General features: G+C 44.2%; 1 protein-coding gene across 1 annotated transcript in view; it reads right to left on the reverse strand.

Annotated features, from left to right (window-relative positions):
- Nucleotides 1–12516, reverse strand: part of TENM4 (teneurin transmembrane protein 4) — a 355419-nt gene that overhangs the window by 165555 nt on the left and 177348 nt on the right. The window contains exon 8 of the mRNA XM_050901618.1: nucleotides 11521–11731. Within this exon, the coding sequence (XP_050757575.1) occupies nucleotides 11521–11731 (211 nt within the window). The remainder of the gene's footprint in view (nucleotides 1–11520; nucleotides 11732–12516) is intronic.

Raw genomic sequence — 12516 nt, forward strand, 5'->3', positions numbered from 1 at the left:
GCTGCTAGATGCCTGTGCTCAGGCAACTGCATTGAGCTCTCAGTGATCTTCGATCAGGGACAGCGAAAAAGCAGAACTTATGGCTCTGTTTCCGCCTCTAGCAGACTCACTGCACAAACTTGGTCAAATCATGTTCCTTCTCAGAGCCTCTAGCAAGCCCTCTAGAAATCAGTTTAATATAATTTATGTAACTCTTTTTCTGAGACTGTTGTAGCACTTAGATAAAGAAAGCAATCCCACATCTAATACACAGACCAGGTGTTATCATTTAAAAAGTCAACATATGCCAGGAGTTACTGTACAGACTATGTCCTTCTCACCCCCCTCAGTGCCCGTACAAAAGGAGAGGTTGGTCTGGTAACTCCTGAGGTGCTGATGTTGTTGGCTTCTGTTCTCTTTTGTGGTCAATTAAATGCATGCTAGTACATACGCTTTAATGCAGCCTTTGGAAAATGAAGTCTTTAAAAAGTCTGTTGTTCTAGTACAGAAAGGGTTCTCCTTTTGTTTGCCAAAGTAGATGAGTAACTCCCACAACCTTATTTCTGTGCTTTAGCAGGGGAGCATTCACGGAAAGCAAAGTCTGCACAGAGCTGTTCTAGCAGCTTGGTAATAGGACACAGGAATAAAACAAGCTGTGCTTACATTAGCCTGCAGTCTGGGGTGCGTGGAAAGAGCTATATACAAAAGTGTAAAAACGAAAACCATATGCACTGTTTTACACGTTTCTCCAGAAACCCTCAGATAGCACTATATGCCGTGTTATTAAGGCAGAATTTTGCTGTTCTGAAAAAAAGTGAACAGAAAAAAAGGGACAGAAATAACAGAAAGAAAGAAAAAGGCTTTAACTCCAGTATTAAATAAACCTTTCCTTGACCTTAAAACTAAAGTAATTACCCCAATCAATAAACCTTTTGTACAAGCTCCGTCAGATCAAGAGGACTTGCCTGCCTGCAAACAGCACACTGACAAGCAAGTTCAAGGCTACCAGCCCATGTAAGTACAGATGTAGGCAAAGCTCTTCAAAAAGACAAATCTACCTTCGTTTTTCTACCACTTTAAAGCATGATCAAAACCAGACAAAATCTGGATCATTAAAGACATTCAGACGTTTAACTTCTACTGAGGCGAATACCTATTGGCATCCAAGCAATCTTTACAAACATGGCTTAATTTCTTTTGTACAACAATATAAATGAAAATATGTGTCTGCTTGTCTATTTTTCCCACCCAAATTATCACTTGTAATCATAAGATCTATTGAAAGAGGAGTGTACATATACAAACCAAAATAAAAAAAAATAACAAGAAAAAGCTCAAGTGTAACATTAAATAAATTATTCCATCCCTGCTTTAAAGCTAAGCTAGCTGTACACACTGTAATTTTCTGCTGCTAGCTTTTACTCACAGAGCATCAATGAAGAGATACACTCTATACAGAAAGAGCAGCTGTGGAAGTTTTTACAGCCAAGTATCTGACCTTTACAGGCTTCTTATTATTTAATTAGTTTTGAGATGTGCCCCTAATTTCTCCTTTATTAGAGATGCCTTAAGTCTTCAACGGAAAAATCCTGAAATAATAATTTTGCCTGCCATTACGGCTTGGGAAGCAGGGTTATTATGTAAGAATTGTTTCAGACACTTGCAGAGAGAAAAAAGGTCATCATAAATAACATCTAGATTTGAAACAATTGGTCTGACTTCAGGTTTCTTGGAAGTGCTGCAGCTCCAGCAGAAGCAGGCAGAAAGCTGCAGGTAACATTTGGGGAACGGTGTGCCATAAGATCATGTACAAACATTACTGACTGAAGCTGAAGGGGATTTAAGAACCGGGAGCAATGCTTAATCTGTTAGGAATCATCCGAAAAGGCAGATAGGGAGGTAAACTCCAACACTGGAACACGCTCATCCCCTTGGCTCACTTCACTGGGAAATGAGACTGTTCCTCAATTTTGGGGAAAAAGGTGAAAAGATTAAGGGGGCACTGATAAAGCTATTGTTCCCTTCCAGGTGCTAAAGTTTTAAGGGCCGTATCACTATCCATCTAAAAACATCATCACTGTTTTACCGAGAATAGCAAACAAAAAACCTCTGGGCGCAGGGAGTGCAAACTAACGTGAAAAGTTTCACCTCCGCACAGCCCTCCTTCCATTTCCAGATCCAGGCTCAGGCTATGTTTGCTTTTTATGAAGCCCTATAAAGCAAACAGATTAGGTTTACACACAGGCTGGATGAAAAAGTGAAATCTCACCAAGCACACTACTACACTGGCTTGGAGAGGGGAATTCTTGCAGCTCATAGAAAGCTTAGACAGAGGGAGTTCACCCCACATTTCTGGCTCTCCAGGTGATACCCTACCTATCGGGCTGGGCTGGATTTGGCTAGGATGGAGATGGCAATCTCCTGTCTTCTTGTCATCCTTCTGCATGGACTAATTCAATTCTCACCGAAGGACCTTAAGTCCTGTGGCCAGCTGGATGTTTAGTGAAAGACGCCTTGCAGTGCTGCAGCATAACCTGAACCTACTCCGTGGATAAGCGTAACTTTTCAATCAAGCAGACCTGTCAACCTAACATCATTCATGAGACCAAATTCACAAGGGAAAAAAAACCTAACACAGCCTGGCAGGGACTCATGAATGCCCTTTTTGCCTCCTACCTGAATTGAGTGACTGTATCTTTTCTAAATACTACTTGTCTGAGACCTACAAGCTTTACCACACTCAGAGAAGCTAGGTAAGAGCTGAAAGCAGGAAACAAAGCATCAAAAAAGGGGTGGCAGCAACAAGAGCGTAATCAAAAAAGGCATTGACCATCTGATAGAGTGTCTGTCAAGCAAAGGTTTGTAATGGGACACACAGAGCTGCAGGCAAAAAAATATTTGCAGAGCATGCAAAGCTCTGCTGTTATTTTGCAGGAGACAGATCAATAACATCAAAAATGAAGTTGTGATTTTTCTCCCTGCCATATGCCGCTGTATTTCTTTTTCTGTGCAGAGCAAGAAAAGAGTTATGAGTCTGGGAAGGAACAGTCTACTAATTAATTATCTGTAGAGGGTTACCACAAGGTGGAACTGCTCCGAAGTCCCTCTGTGAAACAGGGGAAGGGCTAAGATGACCCTATTCATGCAACAGGGGAGAAGAACACTTGTAGTAACTGAGCACTTCCATGGAGCAGCTGGAGTCTCATTAACAGTTAAAGGGTCCTGATTCAGCAAAGTACTTGCTGAACTTTCAGCCTCTTTTGCTGGATATAGCCTAAGCAGCAGTTCAGATAAGGGTAGCTGGGACATTAAAAGCACTTTTCCTCATTCAGAGTCCTGAAGATCTAATCGTACATGGCGGGGTTTAAGTCAAGTAACTCAGGCATTAAGGAGCTAAAAGAAAGTGTAAGCCAGAACAGATCACACCCCATGTTAATCTGCACAGTATCCTGACTCCTCAATATTTACATGAAACCAGCTTAGACTTTTCCAGACATTAGCAAAGCAAGTGTAAATAACGTGAATGGCTTTGAGACTGTAAGTGGATCACACTTATGCATCCCCTCTGAATTGGAAATTGATAGAGTTTAAGTTAGCCTATGCATAGGCAGCAAAAGTAAGGGAAGCAAATCTGAGCTACTTAGGCTCTTCCTTTTCCCTTTGCTAAGAACAAGCTAAACACAAAGGCATTTTCACTCAGAGCTAAGGAAGAATCATTCTTGTCACCTCTCACCCAAGGAGGGTTCCCAGTCCCATGCTTGCCTCTGTGCCTTGTAATTTCTTCTCTCTCAGCTCAGTCCTCCTGTGAAGTGCTCCTCTGTTGGTATCCCTCTTGTGTGTGAACTGCCGCCGTAGGGACTGTATGGGGGTGGGTTATATTTTAGGCTATTGCAGGAAGGGAGCTTGCCTTTTGATGTATATTGCAAATTGCTGTATGTGCTGGCAGCCCCTTATAAATAACACTGCCAGCTCGCTTTGCACTTTGATGGAGGAAAGTACTTACAGTAGTTTTCTTTACAGATAGTAGAGGGGGCAGGAGGAACAACAGTCCTTTTCTTAAACTTAAGTGTTGTCTCTTGCAGAAGATAAAAGTGAGATAAAACCTTGCATCCTATCACGGGTGTTCTACATGTGTTTCCTGTTGCTTGTTGGGTGACATGCTGGTAAACAGAGATGCTCTCCTCTCACAGACAGCTGATTTTGCTTTTCCTTTTGATTTCTCAGTGGCCCTGCACAGTCAAGCTTGCCTGAGCTCAGCAGTAACAGCTGCTGGAAGACACGTTCTCTCTGACTCTGTAGATGCTGTTTTCGGGCTCTCAGATGTTTCTTGCTTCTACTGAGCAGATTTTTGGCCAACATCTCTGTCTCAGATGTGCTGATTCCAGCTGATTACTCAGCCTACTATTTTGCTCCACTTATACAAGATTGCTCTGAATAAATCACCACTATCAGGCAGAGGTGAATCCACAAGGCGCTTTTCAGAGAAGTGTTTCTATTAGAAATTTCAGAAAGTACCACCAATGTCATTTACAAAAAGGTTAATGTATTATTGAGAGACCTTGATTGTCCATTCCTTTATAATGTCTTGCATTGTAATTCAGAGGAATGGGATATAAAAATGCTATTAAAAGCTGAAAACTTTCCCAGAATAATCTTTCTTCCCTTCCACCTGAATTGCCTGTTTTATGCAGAAGTGTAAGCTCTGACAGGCATTATGATGCTGTATTCTCCCCAGCTTTACGTGCAGTGGCATGTAACAGGTACACATTTTGACACCACCTAACTCTTTAGTGATGATGATTCCACACCCTTTTAGAAAACAGGCTAAACTGTTGCCCTCAAAATCAGTGCTTATGTTCCTGAGTGGATTTAGTTATAGTTATATCAGATTCCAAAACTGTATGATGGACAGCCTCACAATTTATGAAATTAACTATGTTATCAAACTGCAAATAAAGATGCTTTTTTCCATTTTTCTCCAGTTTTCTCTAGGATAACGGAGGCCAAATCATTCCAGACAAGCACTGCACAGTAATTGCAGTTCACATTGTCATACAGAGCCTACAATGATTTTACTGGCTATGAAGAGTTCAGTCTGTTGGAATACAGCAGATATTCTTGGAAAATCAGCACCCTTTCCATTCAACTTTTTTATTAGAATCACAGAATGGTTTGGGTTGGAAGGGACCTTAAAGATCATCTAGTTCCAACCCCCCTGCCATGGGCAGGGACACCTTCCACTAGACCAGCTTGCTCAAAGCCCCATCCAACCTGGCCTTGAACACTTCCAGGGAGGGGGCATCCACAACCTCTCTGGGCAACCTGTGCCAGTGCCTCACCACCCTCACTGTAAAGAATTTCTTCCTAATAGCTAATCTAATTCTTCCCTCTTTCAGTTTAAAACTGTTACCTCTCTTCCTATCACTACACTCCCTGATAAAAGAGTCCCTCCCCATCTTTCCTGTAGGCCCCCTTTAGGTACTGGAAGGCAGCTATAAGGTCTCCCCAGAGCCTTCTCTTCTCCAGGCTGAACAACCCCAACTCTCTCAGCCTGTCCTCATAGGGGAGGTGCTCCATCCCCCTGATCATCTTCATGGCTGTCTTCTGAACCTGCTCCAACAGGTCCATGCCTTTCTTACCCTGGGGGCCCCAGAGCTGAACACAGTACTCCAGGTGAGGTCTCATGAGAGCAGAGTAGAAGGGGAGAAACCCCCCCCTCGACCTGCTGGCCACACTTCTTTTCATGCAGCCCAGGATGCGATTGGCTTTCTGGGCTGTGAGCGCACATTGCTGGCTCATATTCAGCTTTTCATCCCCTAATACCCCCAAGTCCTTCTCCTCAGGGCTGCTCTCAATCCACTCATCGCTCAGCCTGTATTTGTGCTTGAGATTGCCCTGACTCACGTGCAGGACCTTGCACTTGGCCTTGTTGAACTTCATGAGGTTCGCACGGGCCCACCTCTCAAGCCTGTCCAGGTCCCTCTGGATGGCATCCCCTCCCTCCAGCACGTCGACCGCACCACACAGCTCGGTGTTGTCGGCAAACTTGGTGAGGGTGCACTCAATCCCACTGTCCATGTCACCAACAAAGATGTTAAACAGCGCTGGTCCCAATGCTGATCCCTGAGGAACGCCACTTGTCACTGCTCTCCACTCGGACATCGAGCCGTTGACCACAACTCTTTGAGTGCAACCATCCAGCCAATTCCTTATCCACCGAGTGGTCCATCCATCAAATCCATGTCTCTCCAATTTAGAGACAAGGATGTTGTGCGGGACAGTGTCAAATGCTTTGCACAAGTCCAGGCAGATGACATCAGTTGCTCTTCCCTTATCCACCAACACTGTAACCCCATCGTAGAAGGCCACCAGATTTGTCAGGTACAATTTGCCCTTAGTGAAGCCATGTTGGCTGCCACTAGTCACCTCCTTATTTTCCATGGGCCTTAGCATAGTTTCCAGGAGGATCCGCTCCATGATCTTGCCGGGCACAGAGATGAGACTGACCGGCCTGTAGATCCCCGGGTCTTTCTTTTTTCCCTTTTTAAAACTGGGGGTTAGTTTCCCCTTTGCCAGTCAGTGGGAACTTCCCCGGGTTGCCACGACTTCTCAAACACAATGGATAGTGGCTTAGCCACTTCATCCGTCAGTTCCCTCAGGACTCATGGATGCATCTCATCAGGTCCCATGGACTTGTGCACCTTCAGGTTCCTTAGATGGTCTCAAACCTGATCTTCTCCTACAGTGGGTGGTTCTTCATTCTCCCAGTCCCTGCCTTTGCCTTCTGTGACTCAGGTAGTGTGGCTGGAGCACTTGCCGGTGAAGACTGAGGCAAAAAAGTCGTTGAGTACCTCAGCCTTCTCCATATCCCAGGTAACCAGGTCTCCCGTTTCCTTCTGGAGAGGGCCCACCTTTTCCCTAGTCTTGCTTTTATCACTAACATACGTATAGAAGCTTTTCTTGTTGCCCTTGATGTCCCTGGCCAGATTTAATTCTATCAGGGCTTTGGCTTTCCTAACCTGATCCCTGGCTGCTCGGACAATTTCTCTGTATTCCTCCCAGGCTACCTGTCCTTGCTTCCACCCTCTGTAGGCTTCCTTTCTGTGTTTGAGTTTGTCCAGGAGCTCCTTGTTCATCCACGCAGGCCTCCTGGCACTTTTGCCTGACTTCCTCTTTGTTGGGATGCATCGCTCCTGAGCTTGGAGGAGGCGGTCCTTGAATCTTAACCAGCTTTCTTGGGCCCCTCTTCCCTCCAGGGCTGTATCCCATGGTACTCTACCAAGCAGATCCCTGAAGAGGCCAAAGTCTGCTCTCCTGAAGTCCAGGGTAGCGAGCTTGCTGTGCGCCCTCCTCGCTGCCCTAAGGATCTTGAACTCCACCATTTCATGGTCACTGCAGCCAAGGCTGCCCTTGAGCTTCACATTGCCCACCAGCCCCTCCTTGTTGGTGAGAACAAGGTCCAGCATAGCACCTCTTCTCGTTGGCTCCTCTGTCACTTGGAGAAGGAAGTTATCATCAACGCATTCCAGGAACCTCCTGGATTGCTTATGCCCCGCTGTGTTGTCCCTCCAACAGGTATCGGGGTGGCTGAAGTCCTCCATGAGGACCAGGGCTTGTGAATTTGAGGGTGCTCCTATCTGTCTATAGAGGGCCTCACCTGCTCGGTCTTCCTGGTCAGGTGGCCTGTAGCAGATGCCCACTATAATGTCACCTGTCCCTGCCCTCCCTTTAATCCTGACCCATAAGCTCTCGGTCAGCTCCTCATCCATCCCCAGGCAGAGCTCCATGCACTCCAGCTGGTCACTGACATAGAGGGTGACACCTCATCTCCCCTGCCTGTCCTTCCTAAAGAGCCTGTATCCTTCCATGCCAACACTCCAGTCATAGGAGCCATCCCACCACGTCTCCATGATGCCAAAAAGATCATAGCCCTGCAAGTGTGTGCACGCCTCTGACTCCTCTTGTTTATTCCCCACGCTACGTGCGTTTGCATAGAGGCGTTTAAGTTGGGCCCCCAATGAAGCTGACTTACCGGCTGGAATTCCTTTGTGCTGCTCTTCAGGTGCTCTCCTGCTGACCTGTGATCCCTCTCCAGGCTCTGGGCATCTATTGCTGGCACTGGCATCAAACTGGTAGGAGTGGGATGGACTGAGGTTCCCCTCCCCTGGCAACATTAGTTTAAAGCCCTCTTCACCAGCTTGGCAAGCCTATGACCGAAGATGCTCTTCCCTTTCTCTGACAGATGGACCCCATCAGCCTCCAGTAGACCAGGTCTCTCAAAGCGAGTCCCATCGTCCAAGTAGCTGAACCCCTGGCTGTGGCACCAGTCCCGTAACCACTTGTTGATCCGCCAGATTCGACTGGCTCTTTCAAACCCCTTCCCTTTGACTGGGAGGACTGAGGAAAAAACTCCCTGTGCTCCAGAGTCCCTTACCACCGCTCCCAGGGCTCTGTAATCCTTCTTGATACTCCTCAGACTGCTCCTCGCTCTATCACTGGTGCCCACGTGAAACAACAGCAGCGGATAGTAGTTAGTGGACTGTACGAGGCTTGGTAGTCTCTCGGTGACATCCCTGCTACGAGCCCCCGGTAAGGAGCACAGCTCTCTAGAGAGTGCGTCAGGTCGGCAGATGGGTGCCTCCGTACCTCTCAGAAGAGAGTCGCCTCCTGCTATCACCCGTCGCCTTTTTTGAGTTGCGCTGGCTGTTACATGGGGAGCAGATCGGGCTGCCTTACTCAGCTCCAGTGCCTCTCCTTACTGCTGAAGTAAAAGCTATGGTTCTTTACTCAGGTGAGTCCTCACTCACAGGGGAGGTTTGCCTGAAGGAATGACTGCACAGTTTGGCTTTATGAACTTATCATTATGATCACCATTATCAATTTTGTGCTTTCTACTATTATCCATGATTATTAATTAATGCTTAATGCATTTTCCCAGCAGTTCTATCACCCTCACAGCATCTCTGGGGAAATGTCACTCTCCTCAGTTTTACATGGTAAGCAGCTGAAGCATGAGCCTAGGCTGGGTCAGAATTAGCACATCAATCAGAATTCAGGAGTTCCAGGCTGCTGGTCCTCTTCTCAGATCACCAGATCCCACTTCTTCCTGCATCACAGCTATACTTTTTATACACAGTCTCACTGTAAGCCCTATATCAGTGCAATAATAAAGGGAGATTTTTCTACGTGCTCCTGCCACAGAAATCAAATTAAATGGCAGCTTGCCTCTGACAGTCAACACAGGTCCTCTGTAGGTTCCTCACCCCACACAGATAGATCTAAGGCTCCCATCACGTGGGACGATTTATTTGTTTGGCATTGCAATTTTAGACCCTGGTTCACAAACACTGTGTCAGGTTGCTGTATCCTATTTACTCTGGTACTGACAAAAATTATAACACTACAGTACTATAGTATTCATAGACTTAAAATCTAGCAACCATGTCTTGCCAGACCTCATGAATACACTAGAAAGGTTCTGAAGCGTTACAGTACATTTACACAAAACACCTGCCTTGATTTTTTTTTAAAACAAGCTGTTGAAATCTAGACTAAGAAGAAAGGTACCAACCTGTAAGGCTATTACATTTTTTTATGGTACTTATAAAAATGATGCACTTCTCTGGCCAAATTCTAGCCAAGAAACCACATCTTCCTATCTAAAATTTTTACTTATCTCAAGTGAGTTTCAAAGTGCATAGCTTGTACCTAAACAGTTTTTCCTGTACACTACAGCTTTGTGCTGATACACAGCTGCCGGTGGGCAAAGTGATTCCCATGTATGGGACAAAGCTCTCTCTTGTATAGCAAAAGAAAACTTCCTTGTACTGAAACATGGAATGATTCAAGGTCAACAGGGGATATATAGAATATATCATGGACTATATATCATGGACTGTTCTGCTTATCATGTGGTCATGAAGGTACAGCAAAGTATAAACAAAAAAAATAGCATTGCCTTAAAGAAAATCTGACTTGCTTCTCACCCACACCATTCTCCTACCGTTCAAAGGCAAATTAAGAATGTTTTGTCTTTCCCCCCCTTGTGTTAGTGCAATGAGGCCAAGAGAAAAGTCTCACTAGAACACTTAGCATCACTTTGAAAACAAGAACAACTAGTGACTGTGCTTTAAAAGTGTTTTCTGCTGTGAGAGCCTTACCAATTTTCCTGTGATGGGAAATTTTAAACTGAAGAAATTCTTAGACAAGGAAAAAGAAGTTGCTTTCAGAAGAATACTTGGAAGTTCTTCTGGGCAGAAGGTGGCCGGTGTAAGTGAAAACTCAAATTGCTAAAGTAAACTAAATGAAAGTAAAACTGCATTCTATAGAGCAAGACTTCAATTTCATAAGCTAACATGCAACTATTTCTGGTGTTGCTTAACTGTGAACAGGACTGAACATGTGCATTTCCAGGTTTTAAATTTAACACAGAGTATTATAGCAGTGTTTCCACTTCTGCATTAGATAAACTTTAGTGCTAAAATGGAATATTGGGATTTTAATGACTTTGCTTTAATAAGACCTAAACTTTTAATTAACCTGCCAAGACAAATTACAGTCCATAGCTCTTAGGTAAGTATTGCAGACAGCTGAGACTCAACACCAATGCCTCTTCTGGGAGAGGGATTAATGGCAGCTTTGGAATGAGTCTGCTTTTTTCAGCAAAGAAAAAAAGTCCATTAAACAATCACTGTGGCTAGAAGAAAGCTGAGTGCTAGTTTTATGGAGCAACCTTTAAATTACAACCAAATGAATTTGGGTATATGAACAGTTTCAGCAGGTCAGTCAAATTTAAAATTAAATATTATTGAATCAGAAACAGATTCTGATATTTACAGGGTGGAGGAAGAATACCCAGTGTGCTAGGCTGTCAGGCAGCCCACAGGCAGCATCCTTTCCTCCTCGGAGAGCAACAAATCGGTGCCTGTGTGCTGAACTGGCAGGGCACTTCACTGCCAGAGAAACTGAGAGACCTGTTAAGTTAATTTGTTCCTCTTAAGAAATTTCAGCTTCTTTCTGTTAGCAAGGAGAAACAAAGATTCCCGTTATTGTGGCTCCTACCACCAAGCCTTGCAGTGCTCCTTATTGGAGTTTTAACCCCAGTACTCTGCCTGAACTCCAGCTTGAGCAATTTTGACAGTGCTCAAAGGCAGGACTCTCTGTCACACAAAACTGTTGCATGGTGCTGCTGTGTGCTCTTCATTCATTCCTATACTTCTGCTCCAGAAAGAGAAAAAAAAACACCAACCAACCAAAAAACCTAAATAAAAAGAAGATCAAAAGAAGAAAATGAAGCAGGGAATTTCAAGCTTGTAATCCATCTTTGGCACTGGGTAGAATCTCGTTACGGATATAGTTACTAAAAAGGCCTACAAAATACTTATGAGATATTCAGGGCCTAACAGTATTCAGCCTGTTGCTAAATACATCCGCTACAACCATTCGCTCTGAAAAAAAGCTACCATGCAATCTGAGTATGTGCATTAATACTTGGCCTCAAGGTATATTTAGGAGTTTAGGAATAATACAGGAAATCCTTACCAATAGCGGTAGTAAGAAAAGAAACCACTTCCGATTCCTTGCCGTCATTGTAGAAGGCTAAATGCCATATTCCTGAATCTAAATACTGGATAAACCCTGTCTCATGGCTGGACAAGGGCACAAAAGCTCTGTGTTGCCGCTGAGGTCCTTCTAAGCTTCTTGCCTCCTGTGTCAGTAGACGTCTTCCATCAAGGAGCTCGACAAAGTCAAACTGAAACGTAAAGAAGAGTGATGTCTGTGTGTATTTCAGGCTTCCTCAAACTCAGTCTCTTGCTCTGGGTCTGTCTTATGAGGGAGACAGACATACTTCGCATCGAGTATTAGAAACGTGCACCTACAGAAGCATCATAAACGGGATTTTCTCTGGTAACTCAAGTATGTTCCTGGACCACCTACAAGCAACCATTTTGGAAATAGCTAGAATATGAATGTATTTTTCTGTAATTACATGAATCAAGAAATCACCTTTATTTATGACTTGGGGCATACTGACCCTACTGATGTGTTCTCATTCTGTAGAAACTTAGGCAGGGAAACATGAGGTCCAGGGACCAGGCCTAAATTGCACTGTAAGTATGATGATAAGAAGCTTATTTGTTAGCTTCTTTGTGTCTTGGCTAATAAGGAAAATAGACAGAAAAATGTATCTAGCCTCACTGGGTTGTTTGCCAGAATTGCTATGGGTCATGAAGGAAAAGATAAGAGGTATTTGTAAGTAAATTATGGCAGAGGTTTTGCAGAAGTATTTTGCTTAGCCAGCAAGGGGTTTACCTTAAAGCAATAGCAAAAGTGGTTAAAAGATCGTAGAAGATGAAGATGGAAAAGAGATAAAGCAATATATAAAAGTCCCATTTAGGGGGTGGCTTTTGGAAGTTTTCCTCAAAAGGACATATTTATTTTTTACCAGGGTAACTACAGCTGAACAACTGCTTTGATTTTGCTATTAGTATTGCAACTACCTTTAGTTCCCTATTTAAATAACTTTCCACTGACTTT

This window comes from Gymnogyps californianus, chromosome 1, assembly GCF_018139145.2.
Source record: "Gymnogyps californianus isolate 813 chromosome 1, ASM1813914v2, whole genome shotgun sequence".
In the NCBI taxonomy this organism is placed as follows: Eukaryota; Metazoa; Chordata; class Aves; order Accipitriformes; family Cathartidae; genus Gymnogyps; species Gymnogyps californianus.